Source organism: Lemur catta, chromosome 12, assembly GCF_020740605.2.
Source record: "Lemur catta isolate mLemCat1 chromosome 12, mLemCat1.pri, whole genome shotgun sequence".
Classification (NCBI taxonomy): domain Eukaryota; kingdom Metazoa; phylum Chordata; class Mammalia; order Primates; family Lemuridae; genus Lemur; species Lemur catta.
In genome coordinates, this window is record NC_059139.1 from 32,707,464 (window position 1) to 32,730,155 (window position 22,692).

A 22,692-nucleotide genomic window follows, 5' to 3' on the forward strand; every position below is an offset into this window, starting at 1 on the left:
ATGAGACCAGCCAAACAACCTTTTGGCAAATGTTAATATAAATGTTTTCATAACCTATGTTTTTTAAGGTCACTATTCAAATTTCAGAGCTACACATATCACTGTTTTCAGAGACTTATTTCTTAGGTTTTGAAGAGCTGGCGTCTGTTACTCAAACATGAGGTCAGTACAGAAGTTTTAAGCTTGGAAATCTCCTACAATGTTATAGCGCTGTACTCATATCTGCACATGCAGTGAGGGAAGGTGGGGCACAGGGAAGATGAGGAAAACAGATCCAGAGACTGTCTGCAGAGCATCTGTTCCAGCAACCCAGTTGTGGGCCTTCTCCTGGACCAATAAAACTCCATCTGGTATGGGAAGCTAACTGTTCCCCAGGTGGTGTGCCCACCTGTCAACTGACAGTTGGGCTTGTGCCACTGAGAATAAGGGCAGACACATTTTGGCACAGGCCTTTGGAGCATTTCTTTAACTTAATGGCTGAGACTTGAGATGAAGAGATGAGGAAACACAGAAAAGAAAAAAAAATGCAACGGGCCCTGCTGGTCCCAGGCCCCAGCTAGGGAATCTAGGTCACGCCTAAAACAGGCGTCTGATGGGGTATGCCATAGAGGGCGGAGAATGGCAGGGAATGGTGCCAGCCGCTGCCTTTCTGGGCTTGCCAGCCCTTGGCAGGGATTCTGGAAAACGAGACATCCCAAGTCACACGCATTTCCGCACATTCCTCTCCCTCCCCAGCCTCTAGCTACTTACATGTGGCTAATGGACAGCCTGCTGAAACTTTAAAAAAATACAATAAAACTAGGATATGGAATCTATCCATGTTTATCCCAGAATGTTTAGGTCTAACTAAAATACACTTAAAAAAGTAGTCTCCTTGTGAAGCTCTATGCTATGTATTTATTCCAAGTGATGTCCAAAACCTTTTTGGAATTCTTTTGGCATTTGGCTTTAAAATCCTTGGCATATTCTTACCAATTAATACCTTTAGTGATGAAGATGTTTGGCTCTAAAGAGTAAATTTTATTTACCAAAATTGTGTGAGTAGGTGCTCAATGAATACATATTGAATAAAAGAAGGAATGGATGAAAGAAAAACACATCCATAGTTCTTAGACAAATTCCTAATTAAATGGGTGACCAAGCATGAAATATACAATTTTTTTTTATTAAAAAAAAGCAAAAAACATGTAGGAATTTTCTTGTATGACTCATATGCCAGAACCCAGAAGACCATTTCAATGGAGGGAAGGAGACATTGCTTAAATAACCAGACAGCCTCTCAAGGTAATCTTGGATTTAGAGATTATCAACCTTTTTATCATTGCATTAGTTTTTAAAGGGTTTATATCCACATGCTTCATATTTTCTCCTGTCCTCTAGTCCTAAGGTTTCCAAGGCGCCATGCCTCAGTAGGCTGTCCTTTCCCTTACTGGGCTGAGTTCCAGAGATATCTCTGACTAGTTGTCAGACATAACTCCAGTCCAAAGGATCTTTAGGCCTATCTTTATTTTGTCAAATCCTGCAATGACATGAATTTTCAAAACCAAGATATGTTTTAAACAGGAAAGTAAGGTTCAAATTATATCATTTCAACTTACAACACTTTTTCCTACAAAAGTAATATATCATCAATTTTAAAAGTCTCTGTGTTTAAAAGAAGACAGCATACATACACACTTTGGGGTTATCTTTTTAAAAAGTCTTATTTCTTCATAATTATATCTCATACACATGCATATATATTATAGGCACATTTACATGCAGACATATAAAGGAAGTATTCATAAAGGATGAGTGATGGACAAACACAAAGCCATGCTTTGATGTTAAAGATGCAGCTCTTCACTGTTGAGAAGGATGTGTAATTGAATTCTTGGTAATCACTTAGAATAGTGTCTATTGTTGAATGTAGAGTGCTCACAGAAGGCTTGTCTAGGGAGTTTGCTCTAAGGTGAATTCTCCATAGCACAACTCAAACATGAAAGACACCCTGGCACTGAGACAAATGCCTAGGCCAGAGCCTTCTCTGAATCCTTATGGGGTCACTCAGAGACCAAGGCAGGCACCCTAAACTTGGCCTGACGTGAACTGAGAAAACTTGGGCAGCATTTGGCCCTCGGGTAAGGATATGCAGAGCCTGCTCACGCTCCTTGTACACACTTTTTTGCACATTTAGCAACTCTCTATTTGATTATCTTTCTCTAATAAAGAGCGAGCATTTTAGTGGATGTTCTGATTCTCAGAATGCAAAGGCAGAAGGTATGTATGAAGGTCTCCACTACAATTCTACCTATTAAAAGACTGATTTGGGTTACCAAACTTCTTTTTAAATATGAAAATGACCTCTGGAAAATGTGCAAAAATGACTTTAGCTTACTCTTTTCTAAGTACCAATATTATACAATATGTAAATGACTTCACTATTGGTGGATGGGAAGTTTAGAATGCACCCTGATGAATATCAAGGGTCTGTTTTAAAAACAGATTATCTCAAATATAATTTATACAGATGCATGCAGGTTTTAAAATCCGCATTCTTAAGTACAGATGTGTTTTCAGTGTGGTCTCAGAGGGAAGGTTTCTATACAGGGTTTAGTCTGTGAAACAATTAGGGAAACAGATGAAAGGCATTTCAGATGATTCCCCCAGAGACACAATGGTTCTCAAGACTTGATGCTTATATGCCCTACTGGGCTAGTAGATACATTTTTGACATTTACCACCTGCTTAGCAAATGTCATACCAGTTAATCTTGATATTCACCAAATTTCTGACTTCCTAGACCAGACTGTGTCTAGTTGTACAAGGTTTTTATTTAGATCACCTTAAAAATTGCCACATTTTCCCAATATATTAAACGTACTTCCATTTCTCAAAAAGAAAAATAAAGAACCATTTTACTAATTAAATCTTATCAGAAATACATGGATTTTTGATAGTAAATATTTTTTGTTCAGGAATAAAACATGAAATTCTCAATTAGGTCCAATATAGCACAAAAATAAATAGTAATGATACAGAGACTATACAAAGATACAATAACAGCAACAAAAAAAAGCACTGGGGTACATAATTCGTATGAGTATTTTAAATATCTATTGCCATTTTCTCCTAAATGTACTTAAAGTATTTTTAGAAATGCTACATTAATAATTCATTGCTATCATCTAAATTGTTCATTCCATCCATCTTTAGAAGTGAATTACCATCATTTCACAATAAAGCAAATAGTTTTGAAAACTATCCACCTGGAACACTGCACAATGAGAGGGACTTGGTCTGCATTGCTCACTATTCTGCATTCAGGGCACCATAAGCATTGAATAAATTTGTGTATCTGGAAAATATTTACTGAGCATTTACTATGTTTAAGGAGCTGTTCTAGGCAATGAAAATATCAATAATCAAAACAGACTTGCACAATGAATATTTGCTGGCTTGATAAAAGATAGATCAGTCACCTTCTTAATAAGAACATCAACTATTTCTGGAATAAAGATGTAGTGTAACTATATGACTGAAAAAAGACAATAGTGGTATGAAATCAATACTCAAAATTCTTTTGAGAACTAAGACGTATCTCCTAATGTCACTATCCTACAGTGGGCCTGCAGCGTTCTAAAGAATAGGGAGCAGAATTTAGGAATCCACTGTCACTTTGAGTACAGATGAGTTGGTCTAAAATCCCAGACCATCTTTCCTCCATCAGATGTTACCTCGGTGGTAGAGTACATGTATTTAATTTGAAGTACTAAAAAAAGGAACTATTATCTAATGTTGCCTTTTAAACTCTGTGACTGGTAGTTGTTTCTCATTTAAGCATTGGAAGGTTTACATTTAGAAAGTTTATAGTTCTCTTTAGAATAGCTAACAATTACCAAAATAAGACATGTTGTTTTATATGCCTTTTTTTAAACTGTTCCCTCTGCCCCCAAAGACCCTTTTCTACTTTCCCTTTTCCTTCTCATCTCTCTTAAATTGATGAATGAATAAACACATGGATGAATGGAGTCTGAGAGCTGCAAGAGGCCGGTTACAGCCAGGAAAGCTTAGGAAGGAAGCTGGGTGTTTACAGAAATGGCTTTAGGTGTCATTAGTTCTCTAATGCAGTCTTGTGTTATTTCTAAAAACAAAGATGGACGGGACAGTAAGTTAAGCCCAAGTCAGCAGATTTTCTCCCCCAAGTACTAGAATACAATAGCCACTCTGTTTCACAAATACATAAAAACATACTTGGATTAGTTTCTTCAATATTACTCTCATTTCTATTGAGCTTCTTTGTAAAAAATGGCCCATCTGCAAATTGGCAGCTGGGGCCTGTCCAAGTAGCAAAAAACCATCCAAAAAGAAAAAACTTGATTTCAGACTTCAAAGTAAAAAAAAAAAAAAGAAAAGAAAATTAAATTATATTTTTAAAATAAAATAAAAAAATTTTTTAATTGACAAATCATTGTGGTGGAATGAAAAAAGTATATGATTTGAAGCCCAAAGACTTAGGTTTAGGTCACTAGTCGGGTCTTACATAATTTATTACTACATTTCTGTGGACCTTAGGTCCTTCATTTATAAAATGGATAAGATAATTCCGTATTCCCAGGACAGTCCAGAGAATTAACCTGATATAATGTATGTGAAACATACTTTCCACTGTACACGTTAGTTTATATTAATTTCAGACCCTCCCCTGTGCTCCCACAGTACTCTTTACATATTTCCAATGTCTGTTACCATAATATACTGTAATTATCTGTTATATGTAGGTGCCTTGAGGGAAGGGACCATCTTATTCATTTTTGTGCCACCTAGCACAATACTTGGCACACAGTGAGTGTGCAAAAAATATTGGTTGAGAGAATGATCACAAGTTGTTCTGTTAAATAAACAATAAAAGTTTTAAAACATTAAAGTATGCTTCAAATTCTGAACCAAGGTAGCTTTCATCTTTGGAAAAGTCTCTTTTGCCAATTTGTAGATAAGCAGGCATATCTATCTACAAATAGGACAGTTTCTACAGGTAAGTCTTCATATAACGGTCATTACGTAAGGCTTAAATTTGGTCTATTTAAATATGTTGAACAAAATACTCCTAACACAGCCAAAGCACCTGAATCAAAACTGTAAGGGTAGCCAGTCCATCTTCTGGGCACCCTTACTACACAAAGAAAACACTTAAGCTTACATACCGTTTATAGCCCTAAAGCAAGAACTACTCACAGAGCTTGAGGTAACTAATATCTGCTACAACCAGCCAATAACACTGCAATTTGTTTCGACTTCCATTTTTATCTCAAACACAAGGTTTTATATTTTAATCTGTCTCTCTACCTATCTATCTACCTATGGTCCTACCTACCTACCTACCTTAACTAAAATTGAGAAGCTGGCACTATCAAATGTTCTTTAATTCTGCAGGGAGATAGCTTTTATTGGCTAGCCTGAAAAAATGATAGTCAAATAAAAGCACTGTGACCAGTAACTGTAAATTTTTTTTGTAGTATATAAACTCCAAATAGGTTCCCATAACAACATTTAAGCTGGGCAACATGCTATACTAACTTGGTTATTTTTTGGTGAGCCATCTATCCTCTTTAACCCAAAAGGTGTAAACAACACTAAAGATGAAAAATACACTCACTTAAGTTTGAGGTGGAGGAAAGAAAGACTTTAAAACCTAATTTGGTTTTATCAATTAACATTCTGATTGTGCTCTATCGGGAGGACACACATAAGCACGTGTGTACATTCACACACATACTACTTCGGTGTTGGTGTGCAGGGACAAATTTAGGAACTACCTCCAGTTATGAGGATATGAATTCCCAAACACATTCTTATAGCATTTCCAAATGGAAAGCGTGGGCACCTCATTAGGGGTCGAACATAGGGCATAAAAAAGTGCAACGACCTTGCTCGGTTTGGCTTCTCTTTCACATCCAAGCTCCTTATAAAACAGGCCAACCATGACAGGATGTTTAAAACTTGCAGCATTAAAAAAGAATCTAGGTTCACATAATTATTTCATAACTACATGCAAGACTGAGGAAAGTTTGATGCTACTCTGTTTGCTGCAATTCAAAGGTGAGTTAAAACCAACTTTGGAATTAATAGCTTTTGGAGATCTGAAAGCTTTCTAATACCAGGATTTTCAACTCTGCAATTTAACGACAACCCTGCTGTTGGCCTTTCCTGACCTGTTGTGAAGTAAATCAGGCAAACTAATGTGGGCTAACAAGTCTTTTTCACACTGTTCGATCCCCCTGCCTCTCTTTCCTCTGCAGACATTGCCTTTCTCCCACTCTGTCTCACCATCCTCCGTCAAAGCACACAAAATGGCCACTGTAACCCTGCTTCACTGCTCATTAGATCACAGGTTAGTCAAGTGGAACTGCCCAGGGTTCCCAAAGGAGAGCTATACTTCAAAAATCTGTCCATGTCAAATGAAGAAAAAAAACCCTGAGCGTGGGGTCACCCAGATCAATGATCAAAAGAAACTGAGAATGAAGGGGGAAAAAAGCACACCCTCGTTTTTGTTAAAAACACACACAGGTCTGATTTATTATAAGGAATACAGAGATACGATGGACTTTCCTCCTCTTATGCTCTGTTTTCATTTTTTAACTCAGTAATTTGTTTTAATCGGGCCCTGTCGGTTGTTAAACTTCAGACTTTTGGAAGGTCTACAACTAATCCTTAAAATTTCTCAAAAAGAAAACCCACTCCAGGAAATCCAGCTTTAAGGAGGACTCTTAAATGTTTCCAAAAACACTTGAGAAGCAATAAAAGTAATACAAAGTAATCCACTTTTAATGCTTGAGAAGATTCTATTTAAATCTGAAAGTAAGAATTGGTGTGATAGGCACTCTAAAATAATCCGAGTAACCTCTTGGGCCTTGGAAGAGAAGAAACAAGTCTGTCAATCACATTATGAGAACACACAAGTGACATGCTATAAAAGGCAGATTTCTGGGTTTTGGTGTGGCCATAGATATCTATAGGTAGGCCCATACCTTGTTCAGTCATCTCCTCCATATTTATGCTTTTCAGAATATAAGATTCTATACTTGTTTTTGTACTTTTTAAAAAAGATAATGCTACCAACTTAACAGTACTGCAAACTTGACATATTAAAAATTAAGCCAGAATGACAAATTTGGAACATCTTAAAGAACAAATCAAATTTCACAAGTGAAAATCACCAAAAGATTTGATTTACTGGTTTCCTCATAACTAAAGAGAAAAGAACATTTTATTGGCTAATGATAAAAAAGAGTTTTTGACAAGAATATTGTATATATGAAAGTAAAATAAATTAATTGCTTATAATTTAACCTAACAAAATTTATAAGGGTATACAAGGTCTTCATTGTTTTTTTGCTTTTCTTTGAATATTTTCTTTCTTTTTTGTGTTTGGAATTTGTTCTTCAAGCACCCTCAAAAGAATATAAACATTGTGCCTAAATTGCTTTTTTTCTGTTTCATTTTTGTGTATTTAACAAGCACTCACCTGACACTTTATATAGCTGGCACTGTTATAAATGCCTTATGGAACATTAACCCGTAATCCTCATAACAACCCTGTCAGGAGAAGGGGAAAGAAAGTCGGGAGCAACATTTAATACTGATTGAGCACTCTCTATGTGCTAAGTCCTCCTTTAATCCTCACCATTCACTGTGAGGTAGGTTCTAGGATTAGCCCCATTTTACAGATGAGGAAACAGGTTTAAGTTTTTGCCCTGTATTATTCAGATGGCCAACAGTAAGAAAGATTCAAATCCAGAAGGTCTGACCTCAAAGTCTTCTGGTTTGTAATCTCCAAATCCAAAGTGCGAAGTTACCTATCCATCAAGTTAAAATTTATGTATATCCTATGACCTAGTAACTCCAATTTTACATGTATACACTTGAAAAATGCTAGCATGTATACCCAAGGAAACATGCACAAAGATCTTCCTCAACAGCTTTGTTTATAATCATAAAAATCTAGAAACAAACTAAAAGTTTATCAATAAAGGAAGAATAAATAAAATTATATCAAAATCATGTTCTGGAACATAATATATCAGTGAAAATAAATGAGCTAGATTTACATGTATCATATGATAATCTCAATAATATAAAGAAAAAAGTGCTACATAAAAATATGCTGTAAGGTACCACTTATATGAATTTTTATCACACAAATCATTATTTTATATTATTTAGAGACAAACACATATATAGTAAAAGTATAAAAATGTACACTGAGAAAGATATACACCAACTTCAACATATTACTTGCTTCTGAAAAAGGAGTGAGGATGTGAAAAGAACAGAAGAGAGGAAAGGAAGGAACTTCAAATGCAACTTTAATGATTTGTTTCTTTAAAGAAAAGATCTGAAATAAACATGGTAAAATGTTAACATCTGGTAAATCTGGGTAGTGGGCAGATGAGTTTGTCTATTATATTAATTTCTGTACTGATCTGTACATTTGAAATTTTTCAAAATGAAAATAATTAATAAAGAATGACAGATGTATACCCTCTTATAAGCACAAATGAATCTTTCTTTTGAAATATGACTACATGGTTCCCCTAAGTCCCCTTGCCTCATTTGACTCAATGAACTGCTTAAAAATCACACCATTTTAACAAGTTAGAGATTAAATTGTTAAATTTTCTTGAGATTATTATAATACCTTACTGCAAGTATCTTAGAAGTATCATCTTTAAGAAAATTCCATTAATTAATATATAGTCCATATTTCATTATGTTGCTAAGCAAAGTTCATTAAGTTGGTATTTCTAACATTTTCACTTTCAAAGTTTAGTAATGAAGTAGCCTGGCTAAAGACTGAGAGTTGTAAATTAGAGCTGAACAGGGCACATGAACAGAAAAGTAAACTACTTCTAATTGTATACTTCTTTCATACCTTCTTAAAATTGTATCATGTTGTTTTGTTAATCATTCAGATTACTAAAATAAGAGTAAATGAATTTTTAAAGATTATGTATTATTACATTATAACAGGGATCCAAATGAAAATAATAGAAATACATTTTCTATAGGATGTTAGTCATATAATCTTAATTGACAGAGAATGGATCAGGTAATTTCAACTACAAATCTTTACAAACTTATATATATTTGTGAACAAAGTGAGTTAGAGAAGAGTTGTTATTCTAAAAATAATTCCAGTGAAAATAAACCTAGGAATTACAGCCATATCTCTTGCTTTAACATCTTAAAAATATGACATAACATTAAATAGTACACATTTTTCAGTTCATCGTTACTATGACTAAAGAATCATATGACAAAATTTTGACTAACTAGAATCTAACAAGAACCAGTAGTAAAAGAATTAGAATTTTTCAATTCCAGTAATAAAAGAATTAGAATTTTGTGTTCCAGTTTAACAGATGAAACTACAAAATCACAGATTCATATTGAGTGCTTTACCAAAAAGCAATGTTTCAGACCTTGGAGTTAGTATTGATTCAACAAAATACTGTATAAATTCTGCATCTACACTGCTAGAACTGATGTTCTAAATAATTACAGTGGTGCTACAACATTCAGAACCATTAAAGAGAGATGATTTCCGTAGAGCAAAAAACTGTGCTAACACAGTTTAAAAGACTTAATAATATGAAAAGAAAACAGGGAACTTCTGGTAAAGTGTAAAAGAGCTGATACTCAAAAATTTCTGTTAACAAAAACAGGCCATTGCTCAAGCAATCTGGTGACCTCATGCTTTACCTTAAAGTCTGTTTTCTCTTTTTCACTTAAAAAATCAGCTTAATTTGCTTATTAGTATAAAAGTCATTGAAAAGCCAATGCTAATTTATAAAAAAATCAGGAAGATGTCCAAATTTAAGCTTAAGAAAAACATCAAAGTTAATTAAAAAAATAGGACATTGATATTTTTAATAGCCCAAAACATGCAGAAACATATATTCACACATTTAAATAATTCAAATATTTAGACTTACCTTTCTAACAAATGTGACGAGTACCACTTTAAATGAAACTATATTAGAACTGAGTAAAATGTAAATTTTATATATAATAAAAAAGAAAGGTATTCTTTCTTAAGAATTTGTGGTTTTATGTTTTAGAAAATTCAGGGCATTTGGACACAATGATTTGCTTTCCCATAACAAGAGTGATAACAATACTACTTAGTACATATTAATATAAATTATACCTCTATCTCAAGATCTTTTTAGGCTATTTTTCATGATCCCTCTAATGATTATTCAGTCCTCTTCAACCAAATATGCTGAAGCATGATGAGAGTATCTTTCTTTTATATAGCACAGTTAACAACTGTAATTCTTCAACCAGCTGTTCTCTAAGGATTCTCCTGCCAAGCTCTTATTTTCATTTCATTATTTCTTTGTTCTCTCTGCCTAAACTGTACACAAGTTACCCAGATTTTCCACTCTGGCCCCTTTCAATAAAGGCTTGTTTTGGCTTCACAATTAGTCACAACCACAGTCTAAAAATAAATATTACAAATTCTATATGCTAAAATTATATTATTCTATGCAATCTCCAAATTATTTCACAGTTCATACATAGAATCTTCTTCTCATAAGGCTCAACTGGTGTCTCATTTATAAAAATGATTCCAGTTACTTTCTGGAGCCATTTACCACCTAAACATTCTTTATAGATAATTCTTTTAAAACCCAATGATCTTATTTCAGGTGTGGCATGAACTAAGCTCAATCTATGTACACTGTGCTTGGGACAACTGAATGCGGACACTTGAACATGTTCAGTTATAAGCCTAAATAAAACAAAATGAAGCCCTACTTGGCTCTTCTCCTTTGTGACTTAGTAGAAAATTTCTTTGTCAAAGATTTACATGGGTATAAATTCAGATTTTAGAATTTCTAGTAAAGAAGGTAGTTCCCACTTCATTATTAGATACTGTGATATCAAACACAGCAAAGACCATAACAAGCCCCAGTCAGGTGAAAACTATGTGCTACCCTCAAAATGAGATGCTATTTTTCTTCATTAGACCTTTGTAGAACACCTCCTTGCTGGTACTGAAAGTCTGTGTCATACCTTCATTTGAAACTAGTAGATAACCCTTTTCTCAAGATATAAATACTCAAAGTGGTTATGTGAATATTTAAATAATAGAGTCATGGTTTAATATACTAAAGAAAAAGAATTAGAGATTGTAGATACCAGCAAACAAAAGAGAGAGGAGATTCTATAGTCAAATTACTCAGGTGTGGATTAGACCATTTCTATCAGAGCCTATGGTGCACTGGAAGAGTGGCCACTTCTAAGCTTCATTCGGTCTGTCACATGTACCATTGCACATGTTGAGTCCATTGTTTTCATCAAAGGCACGTGCAATTCATAGGTAAAGAAAAAAATAAAGTGGGCAGGAGAAAAATGCCTATTTCTAAATAGCAGAGTATTCTATTCATCTCAAAAGATGAAAGCAGATATCTTTCATTACATGTTTTTGTTCTTAGAAGAAGACCAAAAATATGTGATTTTCATATTTGTGCTAACACAGCAGAGCTTTTCAAAGTCACTGCCAGAAATGGCCTGGTTTTCTTACCTGCTTTTTCCATGCTTTAAAAGTTAAGGATGTCTGCCTCATTATAAACCTTGCTGGTTCCCCAGACTTTCTGTAGTCTGGCTTTGCTGTGATTACTGGTCAAAACCTTTAATTACAGTATATAGTTTGTGCAGCTGGCTGGAAATTGGTCTCAGGGTCAGTGGCTCTTCCCGGTCCCCTCTTTCCATTCTTTTGAAGCAATATTGCTGAACTGAAGGCATTGTTCCAGCTTTCTGGTGTGCGCTGTCTGCTGCACATTATGAATAGCTTTGCAATCACTCTAGCAATTGGTTCTTCAACTGCCTTTAGGTTGTCAATTGTAATTCATTGGCTCCAGGCACCTTTTCTCTTTTCATTCTCTTGAGGTCTTTTATTACTTAATTTGCAATAATATTAGGGAATGTCTTCTTCAGACATGTCACTAATGCCTTACTGATTATGAGGCTGGGGGTACATCTGACTTTCATACATTTGCCTGTTAAAATGTTTCAATATTTCTTTCATCTCTGTGACTTGTGATGCCAATCTTTGCAGTATCTTGTAAAGAATTTTGTTTAATCCTGAAGTCATCTCTCTAAAGAATAATCTAATGAATCCCCCCTTAAAATATTCTTGTTGGAGTTAATTTATATAGTGACTTATAGTTATTTTCATAGCTTCCCAAAGACATAATTTCTCATTTTTGTAATAAAAATTAAGCTTTAATATTTTCTTCTCATGTTCCATGCTCTGTTCTTTTTTAATATATAAAAAATTATAATTTTGAGTGCTATACAACTCAGAAATAGTTAGATAAAGGTTTTTGTAATAGATAAGGTTTTGTAAGATAAAGGTTTTTGACTAGAAAGCAATGCCTATGATTTCAGAAACTTTTAAGAAGACCTATTTTTACTTCTCCTCAGACATCTTTTTATAGATTATATAAGAAAACAAACTATTGAAAATGAGTTCTGATGCTTCTGCATTGCAAAATCAACAGGAACTTTGTCTTTTTTAAGGGGAAAGAACAAACAAACATATCTCTTGACCTATTAAAAAAAAAAACACCCCTTAGTATGTTATGTCTCAAATCCTTAGTTCTGGATAAAATCCAGCAGATTAACCCCTCTCATTAGTCTCGGCCATCCCAGAGCAACCAAGGGTATTTTTAAGGAGACACTATGTAATAATAATAATGATAATAATTATCATAATGATAATAACTAACGCTTATTGTGCTTTTTATCTTCAAAGCACCTTACTGACATTAACTATGTGTCTATTTTCAAATTAATTTAACTCGACAAATGTTTTATTAACTTTGTAAGCTATGGAATGTGTACTGGCTGAATTTTCTTTTGCAAATAAAAAAATAAATAAATAAAAGGAACCAAGGGCCAAGGAAATGGTACCTTAAACTGTTGTCTCAAAATCAGCTATTACCTTTGTTGAATGAGGATTAGTGAAATACTAATTTTTATATTTGTATTTCAAATACAAAATTGGAAATCCAGATATAAAGTGTGAAGTTTACTATTACAACCACTCAAATACATATTGCTTCAAAAAGACCAGAAAGAAGCCAAGTAATACTGTTTGGCTAGAATACATTTCTAACTTTACTAGTTAGCATATTTTATTACCATAAACTATTTAAACATGTATATGAAGAAAAAGTATTAAATACAAGAATTTTTTAAAATCCTTCTAAGTAATAAATTATTTTATTAATTAAAAGGCTATGTTTGTTTTTATCAAATTGAATTCATTACTTTAAAACCATCTTGATTATGTTCCCAAAGAGTTTCATTACGTACGAGTCTCTGCGTGAAAAATATAAACAGTAAACTTTTGCGATTCCAGTAAATGAAATAAGGTCTATAAAGTTAAGGTATAGGTAATTATTAAAAATGTATTAAAATAATACTATTCAGTCAAGATGTCCTGCCATTTTCTTTGGGGGATTTTGGGAATGAAATTGTAACCTGATATGGTGTTAAACAAGGTCCTCAAGTGGATAAACACAAGTATATAAAATTAAACATTTATAAATACGGTGGCTAACAGATGAAAGCTTTTTAAAACTACATATTAACAACATGGTTAGAGTGGTGAGGATTCATGGAAGATATGGTTCCAGTGCCATGTTCAAGGATCAGGTCTGGTGCAGAAGAACAGTTTTTATATTCAAGGGTAGAAATAGATGAGCTGGACTGAGTAAGAGAGCAGTAAGGAAATCTGGATAAAGTTGATGGCATGAAGCCAATAAGAAAGCACGTGTGGTATGACGCAGAGGTAGTCGCTCTTTCAAACAACTACAGTTGCCTTTCTACAGTATCTGTGATGGATTGGTTCCAGTATCTCCCCTGGATACCAAAATCCAAGGATGCTCAAGCTCCTGATATGCAATGGCATAGTCTTGGCATATAACCTATGCATATCCTCCTATATACTTTAAATCATTTCTAGATTACTTTTAATACCTAATACAAAGTAAATGCTATGTAAATAGTTGTTCTACTGTATAGTTCAGGGAATAATGACAAGAAAAAAAAAAGTCTGTACGTGTTCAGTACAAATGAAATTTTTTTTTCCAAATATTTTCAATCTGCGGTGTGTTGAATCCATGAATGTGGAACCCGTGGATACAGAAGGTTGACTATATATTGAGCAGAGAGACATAAAAAAGCCATAATGCCTGTACTTCAAGGAGCTTACGATCTTAAGGGGTAGATAGAAAAATTAATAGGCAAAGTTCTAATATTATGATTGGATAAACCCAGAGTGCCAAGGGAAACGAGAAGGAGGCATCTAACTCAGCCATGGGTGTTCAAGAAGACTTCCTGATGTGATTTTCCTATGGGAATAGGAATGGTGAGTGGTAGATGAACATGAATGAGCAAAAAAAAAAAAAAGAATCCAAGTACAAATCACATTAACATGCAAGATCTGTGGAGCTTCACTTGATTTCAGAAGGAATTAGAAGGTTTTTAATATAGGTATCATGAAAAATTGATAGGAAGTTTGTTCTTTCTGGTCTGTGTTGAGAAATAGGGAAAAAGCGTCAGGGGATGAGAACTATTAGGAAGCTCTGAGAAGCACTGCAGAGGCAGACGTGGGAGAATAGGACAATGAAATGTCTGTATGTGGAAAATAAAGAAGAGTAAGAATTGAAAAAGGTTTCAAAATTTTCCAGCTTTATGTAAAATGAAGATATGCATGTGACTGAATAAAGGAAGACACTGGAAAGGAACGGGGGTTTTAGAAGAGAACATAACGAATTCTTTTTTGGACATGCATTGTCATATTTTGAAATGTATTGCTTTGTTATCCCACTTAAATAATTTTCTTGGGACAATGGATCACTCTTATGCAATATATTTGTTAATGGAAATCTTACTAGTTTTTGGTGGATGCAACACAGTCTCATCATATTACCTGCCAGATGTAAGACACACAGGTATAAAGAGGGAACAGTGATGAGATCATGGTGGCTAGATGTAGAACCAAGGGCATCAAGTATACAAATTTACTTTCTTAAAGAATGCATATGAAAAGAAAAAAAATTAATAGATATGCAATAAATATTCTGGCTGTTTCAGTACTCTCAGCTTAAAAGCTGCTCTTTTGCACATATAATAATGACATATTTGTATGAATAACTAATGAAATGATTACTAATTCAGCTTTTCTTATAGGTTAGTAAACATTTTCAGGAGATAACTGAGTCATTCAGTGGAAAACTGACTTCCAAAACCTCTCATTGTTTCCCCAAGATTTAATTGTAACAGTGTGGAGTACATCTGTAAGGAATGAACAAAAAATAATTTGTATCTCTCATATCATTTTAGAATAAGTACACGTCCCATCAGGGAGTTTTCAAACTGCTCACACCATAGGTATGTATACTGCTCCATGTGAAATCAAATCAGCATTCTAAAACACTGCCAAAAAAGCAGGTCAAGATACTTGGAACACTACTAAGATTTAAAGTATATAACACTTTCCGATGATTATTTTACAAACACACACACGTTTCTCTCCATATACAGAAAGTAACATTAAATTAAGCTAAGTATTTTACATGATTTAAATACTGCTTTGCATTTTTAATAAAAGGTTTGTCATGTAAAATCAGAGAAGATATTCATACTTCATAGAGCTACCAGAAAAACCTGATCTGTTATCAAGCAATATAAACATAAAACAAAAAATTTTAAACTAGCTTATTATTTAGAGACACATATTTGTACAAAAGTTTCAATCTGTCGAAACCCTTTCTGATCCTTTGTAAAAAGAAAAAAAGTATACGATGTAGAAATAATTATCTATAAATAAGAAGTAATTATAATTACATGTGATAGTTAAATACCATAAAAACATACTAGTATCCTCTTCTAGAAGATGCCTATATATTAAAAAGTAAGAACTAAAAACTATTCACGACAGAGTATTGACTTCATTATTAAAAAAAATCTGAATATTTACAACCAAAATAAAAACATGGTCTAAAGGAACCAGTAATGTTTATATTATAAAAATACTTGCAAATGCTCTCCTTACATTTATATTCTATTCTTTTTAAAACACCAAGTTCTATACATATCACAATAACAAACTGAATCACAATTGCATGAAAATTGAGAGATACTGACACTCTAATTTAGAAGCTACATTTTCCTATGCTACAACTAATGAGCCACGGACTCAACAGAGTCATTTGACCTAATCATTCCACTTCAAAAATATGTTTCACAGTTTTCACAATTCTCAATTCATATTTGTTTTAATAGAAAATATTCAGCAAATAGTTAACACTATACTTTTGATGTACTATTTCTGAAAAAGTTAAATACTTTTGGATTAAGAACACAGACAAACATCAAATCAGATGTGATTGCTCAAAATATGGACTCTTTCTTTCATGTTAACAAAACGTATCATTTTATAAGACACAGTAATACCCAATAAAACAAAAATAAAATTTTAAAAGCCAGGAGGTAAAAGAATCACAATCAGCAACTGTGTAAAGGGAAAATACGATTACATTTATTGGCTACTATATCAACTTAACTTCTCATAAAATCCTCCTAATCTATTAAATAACTTCAGAACTGAAGTATGCTCTCCTATGGGAGTTGTAAAACAAATTAGATACAATTACAATTCAATACAAATAAAAACCCAACTATTTACCCCTAAGATTTCTCTTGTTTTATAGTTTTATTATTTCAATTAGACCAGAATTTCCCCTAATGTATCAAGTGGGCCACTTGACATAATTACAGATTTTTCTAGCATGTTTTCTATAGAGAAAAAGTTGATATGAGTAAATTCTGGAAAACTGTGGTAACTACACCTCCCCAAAGTGAATACAACAAACATCTGTTGCAAGAATTGCTTGGCTTTCAGACAGTATATAAAGGGTGTTCTTTTTCCCAGAGTTTCGTTGTTTTTTTTTAAGCTTATTTGTTAAAAAATACATGTTTCCACTCTCAGTTCGTAAGACATACAATCTTAAAATTCTGGTAAGTGAAACACAGGTCATTACCAGGTGTATTAGAAAGGAAAAATATGCGACATACAAGACTCCACTTGCTTCTGAAAGGGCAAGAAAATAATTGGGCATGTTGCCCTCTGTCTGTGGGTTACACAGTAATTTTAACCATTGTCTTCATTTCTTAACTCAGTGCTCCACACAAACACAGCCACAGTCATAGGAGGGGCGGGGACTAAATATAGCATTCCTAATGATTTTTATTCTCTGTTGGAATCCCATAAATAACTCAGCTTTCTCCTTTGGATTTCACTGGCTTCTACCTACTTCTAAAGTCAACAATATCCTGATATCCTCATTAAATAATAAGTGAGTTCATAAAGTTTTACTCCAGTGACAGGATAAATAATTGCATATTTTCTGCATTAAGGACAAAAATGTAACAATTTCAAATAGCGGGAGGAAAAGAATCAATAAGTCTTTATGACTTATTTTCTTAACTGCAAAGTTCAGTGCTGAATGTATCTTCCCTGATTTTGAAAGAAAAGAATTTTGCCTAAAATTCACAGGTATTTTGCAGAGCAAAACACCATCTTTTTAGCATTCGGAAATTCCATACAATCTACACAAATTAGCAGATAGAAATGAATAAAAACGTTTAACAGTAATAGGTCACAGGGCATGCAATACTTTTATGAAAGAAAGGTCATCTTTTTAGATGACCACTTCTAAATATATTTCTCAAGTAACTTGTGACTTTGCTAATTTTTCAATCTTCTACCCCCTCTTCTACACATGCCAACCATTTTGAGGTTACTGTTTATAAAAAGTTTAAGATTCAGTTTCACAACTCCATTTTTATGCTAATAATAAAGTATTGATTTAATTCTTAAAACATTCCCAAGAGTATTTCAACAGGGCATTAAAACACACTATACGGAGAAACCTCTTTGTCATAAAGAAATGGGAAAAGTCCAGGAAGTTTTTCTCTTTCTGGGGGGCCAAACCCACAGTAAGTATGAGCAATTCATTATGCTTCCACAAACTTTAAGACCTATAATGGAATTTGCCCATGTATCCCATTAAAGCAGTCTAAAATGTTAACATGCACCTGTATGGTATGTGTTTTTATAATCACAGGGAAATGGTATTATGCAAATTCCATTACAGGAACAAATTTTGAGAAAAGTTAATTAAAAATGGATACAAATAACAAGAGAAGTCAAAGTCACATATGCTCCAGTATATATAAGTTTAGAATCATTTTCGAACTATTTCTAAGACTACTCTACATTTACAGTCATCTGTCTTACTAAAAGATGAATCACAAAAAGGGGAAAAAAGATATTTGCCCTTTACCTAGGAGAGCAAGCCAATACACACAAGGAATATTTAGAAGCAATTAATTGCTAAAAGCTTCCTTTATTCAATGTGACAGTCTTTAACTCCTATGGAGGGTTACCAAGAGTCATATGTTGGGTTTAAAGTATATGTTAGTTTCAATTATATGATGTCTAAGGAAAACAGATAAAAAGTTTCTTAAATTTAAAAGCAAAAAGAAAAGAAAATCTCTTTTCAGATATTGCATATAATTTGAATAATGTGATTTGAAATTATAATGGCACTTTACATCTATCATAGGTTACATTAATATGTATATATTATGTATACATATTAAATTATCTATGTGTATTCTGTAATATGCACATATATAACCATATTTCCACAATGAATATCAGAATAACAACACATTTGCAGCAAAGGACCTTATAATCATAAAATAATTTAACATCCATAACTACCCATCATTACATACAAATATATCCATTCTACAGACAGAAAAACTGATGCTGAGAAGTTAAAAGTTTTACCTAAGGTCTTAAGAACAGATCAAGAAGGCCCCACAATTACAATGCTAAAGATCTGCACATTAATGACTTTCTGAATAGATTTTACTGCAGTTTTTTAGTTTAATTACTTACTATCATCTGTAAGACATTTTCCAAAATCTAGAAAGAAAAAAGTTACTAAATACTTAATACTGAATGAGGCAACTAAAGATACATATTAGCTCTTTCTGTTTAATAATATATCCTTGTCTCTATTATTTTTCTAAAACTTAAAACTCTCTCAATGTGGTTACTCTGTCACCTAGTACTTCAAATTTCAAAGTAAATTATCCAAATTAATCCCATCACTTATAAATCACATTATTCTTATTTTACAGGTGAGAAGCCAAGCACAGGAACAAAGCTATTTGCCACGGGTCACACACTAAGTACGAGGGAAGTTTGGAGTTAGAACATGTTATGTTCTTGGCACATCTATGTTTTGGACTAAAGGGCAGTATCAGTCCTATTAATCATCTTATTCCAAAGTCACTTGAGGAAGCACACAGTTTTCTGAAGGAGAGGGGAATATACATTCTGAAAGTTACAAGAGTAAAGGAATACATCAAGAGTTTTGATTTCACTGTACTTAGGTTATAATTACCATAATTCAAGTTTTAAAAACTATTCAAATACCTTATTACCTTAGTACCATGAATCAGAAGCTCTACTGGAAGAGACACTAATTATTTGCCCAGAATCAGTCTGATGTTTTTACAGGAGAGAAATAAGCTAACAAATGAAATTAAGTGAGGAAGATAAACAATGAGTCCATGTTAAAATGTATTTGGTGGCATGGCACTTGCAAGATAAGACATTAATTGTCAGCCTGGCTGATAATAGAACTCATTGCTTCTAGTCAACAGTGAGTATTTTGGAGGGACAAGAACATGGCATTTGAAGGCAAGTGATACACTGTAATATACTTGATGCTGTCCTTGAAAAGCTAGAGGAGAATGAATTAAGTCAGTAGGTTAAATAAATGTTAAATAACCAGGCCTTTAACCCTTCAAAATAGATGAGAAAAATAACTAGAAACATCCTTTAACTTCTGCTAATCAGCTAAAAACAATCTGTGCTATCCAAGAAGGATTAGGTATGTAAACAGGTACTATCAGACTGATACGCACTTTCTGCTTCCTAAGAAAACTAAGGTTTCATGTTGAAAACATCATAACCAGTATAGCCCTAATTATATGTATCTTTCCACGTTCAAATATGGCATCAAAAGTCCAACCAACAAGGTAGACAAAGACTGTCACATTAATGAGACATACCTCTTGTACTGAGCGAGCTGCTGGCTTGTCTTGATGATTGGCCAGTATTAAAAAGGGTAAAGTGCATAACTGTGGATGCTGAAGAGCTGAGTGCAGTTCATTTCTAGCAGTTTCTAAATCATCTTCTGAAGAGGCACTGTCTAATACAAATATTACCCCTTGAGATCCTTGGTAGTAGCGGCTCCAGTATTTCCGGATATTATCAGCCCCTGTCAAAAACGAAACAAATTTCCTTTTTAAAAATAGCTTTCAGCAACTGAAAAATGTTCCCAACAGTAATTCCTACTAGAAACCAATATATCTTTTGAACACTAAGTGCTAAACTCTGTGGTATGGAATAGAACAGGAATTTAGAAAAAGCACAGATCAGAGTGAATGGGAACAAAGAAGATATTAGAGTCAATAGGTAGATATGGCCTTGAAGGAGAACACAAAAGTTTAAGAGTCATTCTTCATGACTTTCACATCAAAATGGGTGAGAGAGAACCAGGATAAAATACTTCTCAGACTTCAACTCAAAAGAATATTTTTAGATTTTGCTTAACAGTCCTAAATGAACTATACTCTCTACAAATTGAGTCTGAACTTAACTCAGAGAGCAGGGTGACCTAGAAGTCAACCAAAGCTTCCTTCCATACCATTAACATCAGCTTGGTGATATTTTTTAATAGAACTGCTTGAAGATCATGACAGCCTTGTTTAATTTCATGTAGAATTATGAGCACAATACTCTATCTGTCAAAAGTGCTAAAATTCGTGAACAACTAAAAACTTGGCCTTTGGTACATTTGTATAAATCCATCTGCGTTCATACCCCATGGGGAAGGATAAAAGGCAATGAGCATACACTCAGGCTCTCAATGATATGAGATGTTTATGGAAACGTGGAGATTCTCTTTGACCAGACACGTCTTATTTCTCTTTGTATTTCCAATATCTACCACAATGTATAACTCAAAGTTCAGTACAGGAATAAGCAAAATGATGGGATGAAGGGAAGAAATTATATACTAATTAAGCTTTACAAAGTTTGAGACTAGAACTTTAGAGATTATTCAGTCCAACTCTCTGAAGAAACTGAGGCAGACAGAGTGAGGCAGAGAGAAGTAAAGTGAGTGAAGCTCATTTATGTGTCTAGTAAATTACAAAATTGGGATTTACATCTGAGTTAGTAGACAATCTGCCCAGGGAAGGCATGGACATTTCCCGTTACATCATGAAAACTGGTTTGATTACTTTGATTCATGAATAGGATGAGCAATTTGTGTGTATGTTAGAGTGAGAGTGGTGTGTGTGTGTGTAGGGAAGGGATGTTATTGGTTATATAACAAAAATTAGATTTTAAGGAATTTTACCAATTTACTGTATATGATCAGTTCCCAACCAGTCAATAACTATATTTCAGTCTGTCATTGAACATCTAGTTCCTATATGTTCAACATGCTGTGATAAGTGTTAGGGATAGAAACAGTGGGGACTGGCATTGGTGTGTAGTGGCTGGCAAGCGCCACCTGTGTGCATCTCTTTCCAACTCTGTGTTCAGTGACATCATGTTGGTGGATTAAAATCAGCCAGGGAGGAAGTAATTTCACCATAGAAATCAGCAAATACTACATATCAGGACTTTTCCTTTCCCAGAGAGCCAACATACCACTTGATGACACTGAGAAAGTCATATTTTCTGGGAGAAAGAGAAAAGAAAATTCAAAAGATTATAATACAATGTCACAAAGTACTGTCATAGAGGTATTCAGTAGGTGCTCTAGGAGCAAAACGTAAGGCATCTTACCCAAAGTGGGGCAAATCTCTTAGAAGAATAATATCAGTAATCAAACAGCCACCATTTATTAAGCATTTCCTATGTTCCAGGTACAGTGCCAAGTGTTTTAAAAAGAATAGCTCATATAATTCTTATAACAGCCCAAGGAGGGAAGTATAATTGACTCAGGTTTTGAAACTAAGTTTCAGATCCCAAAATCTAGGATATTTACCATTACACTATACTAAAACAAGTCGGTATGTAAGAGAATCAAAGACATTTGATGTTGAGTAATGTTAATATGCAAAGATATAGGATATAAGCAGGGAGGATGCATATTAGACTGGGTTAAACCAAGAAAACAAAAAAAATAAAGAATATATTTAAGCCAGAGATTATTTAATATAAGCAATTATTTGCATTAAGTGATGGTGGAACTAAGCAAATAACAGGGGTGCTAAGATTAGCAACATCTTAGGTTAGGTTCCCTAGAAGCAGAGCTTGAGATGGCATTTATTGTACACCTGATTGTAGATGGAGTGCTGTCAGGAGAAACCCGGAGTGAAAGAAGCAAGCTGGAATGAAGGACGAAGCTAGGCAAAGACATTGTTTCAGAAATGTAGCCTCAGCTTGATGCCATGAGGGACTCTAGAGTGTGGACTGAACCACAGAAGTTGTCCAGTCCAGAGGCAAGGGGGCTGGGCCATTACACCCTGTAT

General features: G+C 33.9%; 1 protein-coding gene across 3 annotated transcripts in view; it reads right to left on the reverse strand.

The window, feature by feature from the left end:
- ARL15 (ADP ribosylation factor like GTPase 15) overlaps positions 1-22,692 on the reverse strand; it is a 391,618-nt gene that overhangs the window by 179,398 nt on the left and 189,528 nt on the right. For 2 of the 3 annotated variants that reach the window (XM_045566385.1, XM_045566386.1), the window contains exon 4: positions 20,215-20,423. In XM_045566385.1, coding sequence (XP_045422341.1) covers positions 20,215-20,423 — 209 coding nt within the window. Of the gene's footprint in view, positions 1-7,468; positions 7,576-20,214; positions 20,424-22,692 lie in introns of those variants that run through there. The other variant, XM_045566387.1, reaches the window with a different exon arrangement.